Below are 3,184 nucleotides of genomic sequence, written 5' to 3'. Positions count from 1 at the left end.
GCTTCAAACCAACAATCTCTGTGGGATTCGACCCTTACTCACGTAAGGTATTACTTGGACGACCCAGTGCACTTGCTGGTTAGTGGTACGAGTTGTGAAAAGTGTGATTCGCAATTTGCGCTACCACCCACAACGGAAGGATTGGAGTTCCAGATTGAGAGATGCACTTTGGGCATATAGGACCGCTTACAAAACCCCAATCAGAATGAGTCCTTTTCGTATTGTAGCAGGAATGGAACGTAAACTCCAATTGGAGGAATTAGAATGTCTTAGGCTAGAAGTATATGAGAATGCTCAGTTTTACAAGGAGAAAGCCAAGACAATCCATGACCAAAATATTAGGAGGAAGAGCTTTAGGATAGGTGATGAAGTGCTTGTGTATAATTCGCGGTTGCAATTGATGCCCGAAAAGTTGAGATCTAGATGGGACGGTCCATTCAAGGTGGTGGATGTCAAGCCTTATGGAGTGGTGGAAGTGATTCACCCTATCAATGGGATCAAGTTTAAAATCAATGTTCATAGGGTGAAACTCTATCACACTCAACCCAAAAATGCCAAGGAGTTAGAGATATTCCTCCTTGGAGAAGTTTCAAGTGACCAATGAAGCCATGCAAAGTCCAACTTAGGACTCTAAACCAAAGTGCTTGGTGGGAGACACTGACATTAGGATTTTTGCTGGTAAAGAATTTTATAAAAATAGTCACGTTGTAAGTATAGTTTCTAAGCCAACAGAAAATCCCTTCGTACAAACGTTTTGGTTGTCACAAGTAACAAACCCCTAAATAAATTTATAACCGAAGTATTTAAACCTCGGGTCGTCTTCTCAAGGAACTACAGGAGGGTATGTTCTTATTATTGGTTATGAAGATTTGTCAATTGGAGTTTTGAAAGTAAGGAGCAAGTAATTTAAATGACAGGTAAAATAAATAAATAACTGTAAAATAAACTCTTGGCAAGGTATGAGAAATTGGAAGTCCTATCCTAGTTATCCTTATCAATGGAGATGAGAATTGAATCTTAATCCCACTTAGTTAGCCTTTACTAAATCAAAGGAAGATCAAGTGGATTAATTAGTCTGATCTTCAAGTCCTAGTAAATTCCTAAGAAAGGACTGGAATTATTGAAGTTCAATTCAATTAGCAAAGATAACAATTATCAATCACGTTGAGTTTGATAACTCTTGAGTTATTGATTTCTTAACCAAGGCCAAAAGGGAAAAAGTAAATCTACTGGAATAAAAATGTCTTCAGATTAGAAGCAACAGTAACATAAATAAAAGAGAGCAATAATAAACTGAAATACTTCAAATAACATTAATTAAAAAAATTATCTGTAACATAGGAAAGTTCATAAATTAAATTGAGAAAATAAATAATTAAAAGGAAAGTTGAACTTGATAAAAAGGGACAATCATGAAAGCAAGAAAAATCCTAGATCCTAATCCTAAGAGAGAGAGGAGAGAACCTCTCTCTAAAAACTACATCTAAATCATGAAAAGTGAATAATTGGAGACTCTCCCTGAATGGATGCATTCCCCCACTTCATAACCTCTGATCTGTGCCTTCTAGACTTGGATATGGGCCAAAAAAGGCTTCAGAAATCGTTGGGAGCGTTTTCTGTAATTTCTGGTGCGTGGCCTCTGTCACGCGTCCGCGTGGGTCACGCGGTCGCGTCATCTGGAGTTTTCCTTATCACGCGTTCGCTTCGGTCATGCATCCGCGTCATCTGCGTTTTGCTCGTGGCGCGCGATCGCGTCATTCACGCATTCGCGTCGCGCTCTCTTCGCGTTGGGCATGCGGCCCCGTCGTCCACGCGTTCGCGTCGCTGCCAGTTTCTTCAAAAACTCCGTTTTGTGCTTTCCTTCCATTTTTGTATGTTTTCTTTCCATCCTTTTAAGTCATTCCTGCCTTAGAAGATCTGAAACTACTCAACACACAAATCATGGCATCGAATGGTAATAAAGGGTAATTAAAATAATTATTCTTAAAGCATAGGAAACATGTTTTTCACATATCTAACATAATAAGGAAGGAAAAGTAAAACCATGCAACTAACATGAATAAATGAGTGAAAGATTGAATAAATCACTTAAATTAGGCATAAAATATATCATAAAATATGGTTTTATCAACCTCCCCTCACTTAAATAATAGCATGTCCTCATGCTAAATCCAAGATAAAAAGTAAGGTTAAAGTTAAAGTGGTGGAATTTCATGCAATGCAATCTACTCTAAATGCAACTATCTAAATGAATCATGCAATTCTAATTGTCATTCACTTGTATATAAAACTTACATGTAGTTAAATTAATTCACATTCTCAAGAAATCATATACGCATAGCCAAACCTTAGATAATGTTAAAGCAATTTTACAATTGAGATGGGAAAGAAAAATATTGTATAAACTTGCAAGACAATTAACAATTTAAGCAGAGATATATGTTGATGAGCTATTGAACCCTCACTGGATTTTGTGTTTACTCTCTAGTCACTCAGTGTTTATTGGGTTAATCACTGTATTCTTCTTTTTATCCTTAGTTTCTATAACTTTGTTCTTCATCTAACCAATCAACAATTACAGAATACAGACATACAAAAATCATGAGGTCTTTATTTAAGGTTGTAATGGGGCCAAGGTAAAGGTAATAAGGGTATATGTATAAGGCTAAGTGAGCTAATAAGTGAATCCTTGATTAGTCTAAGATCTCACCTAACATACATATTTTGTAATTCAAAGGTTTCTTTGCCTATTTACGCAAATTTTCTCACTTTGTATTGCAAGCTCATATATTAAATTTAACTTTTGTCCCATGTGCATTGATTCCTTTTATTTTGCAATTGGGGAATATTTGTATCCTTGGTGCACAAAATTGTGATCATCAATGGCGCCATCAACATGGTACGCTCAATTGTAATCTCAGCTTTTTATCACAACTTCGCACAACTAACCAGCAAGTGCACTAGGTCGTCCAAGTAATAAACCTTACGCGAGTAAGGGTCGATCCCACGGAGATTGTTGGTATGAAGCAAGCTATGGTCATCTTGTAAATCTCAGTCAGGCGGATATAAAATGGTTATGGAGTTTTCGAGAATAAATAATAAAATAAGGATAGAAATACTTATGTAAATCCTTGGTGAGAATTTCAAATAAACGCATGGAGATGCTTTCGTTCCTCTAAACCTC

General features: G+C 36.6%; 1 protein-coding gene across 1 annotated transcript; it reads left to right on the top strand.

Annotated features, from left to right (window-relative positions):
• Positions 206–604, top strand: LOC107620660. Its single transcript, XM_016322792.1, has one exon. It carries the CDS (start codon positions 206–208, stop codon positions 602–604), a length of 399 nt encoding a protein of 132 aa, XP_016178278.1.

Source organism: Arachis ipaensis, chromosome B10 (assembly GCF_000816755.2).
Source record: "Arachis ipaensis cultivar K30076 chromosome B10, Araip1.1, whole genome shotgun sequence".
Classification (NCBI taxonomy): domain Eukaryota; kingdom Viridiplantae; phylum Streptophyta; class Magnoliopsida; order Fabales; family Fabaceae; genus Arachis; species Arachis ipaensis.
The sequence above is the reverse complement of the archived record's forward strand: the minus strand, read 5'-3'. Positions and strand labels throughout refer to the sequence as shown.

Coding starts and splice junctions, on each gene's coding strand:
- LOC107620660 (XM_016322792.1), top strand. CDS start 206: ATGAGTCCTTTTCGTATTGTAGCAGGAATGGAACGTAAACTCCAATTG.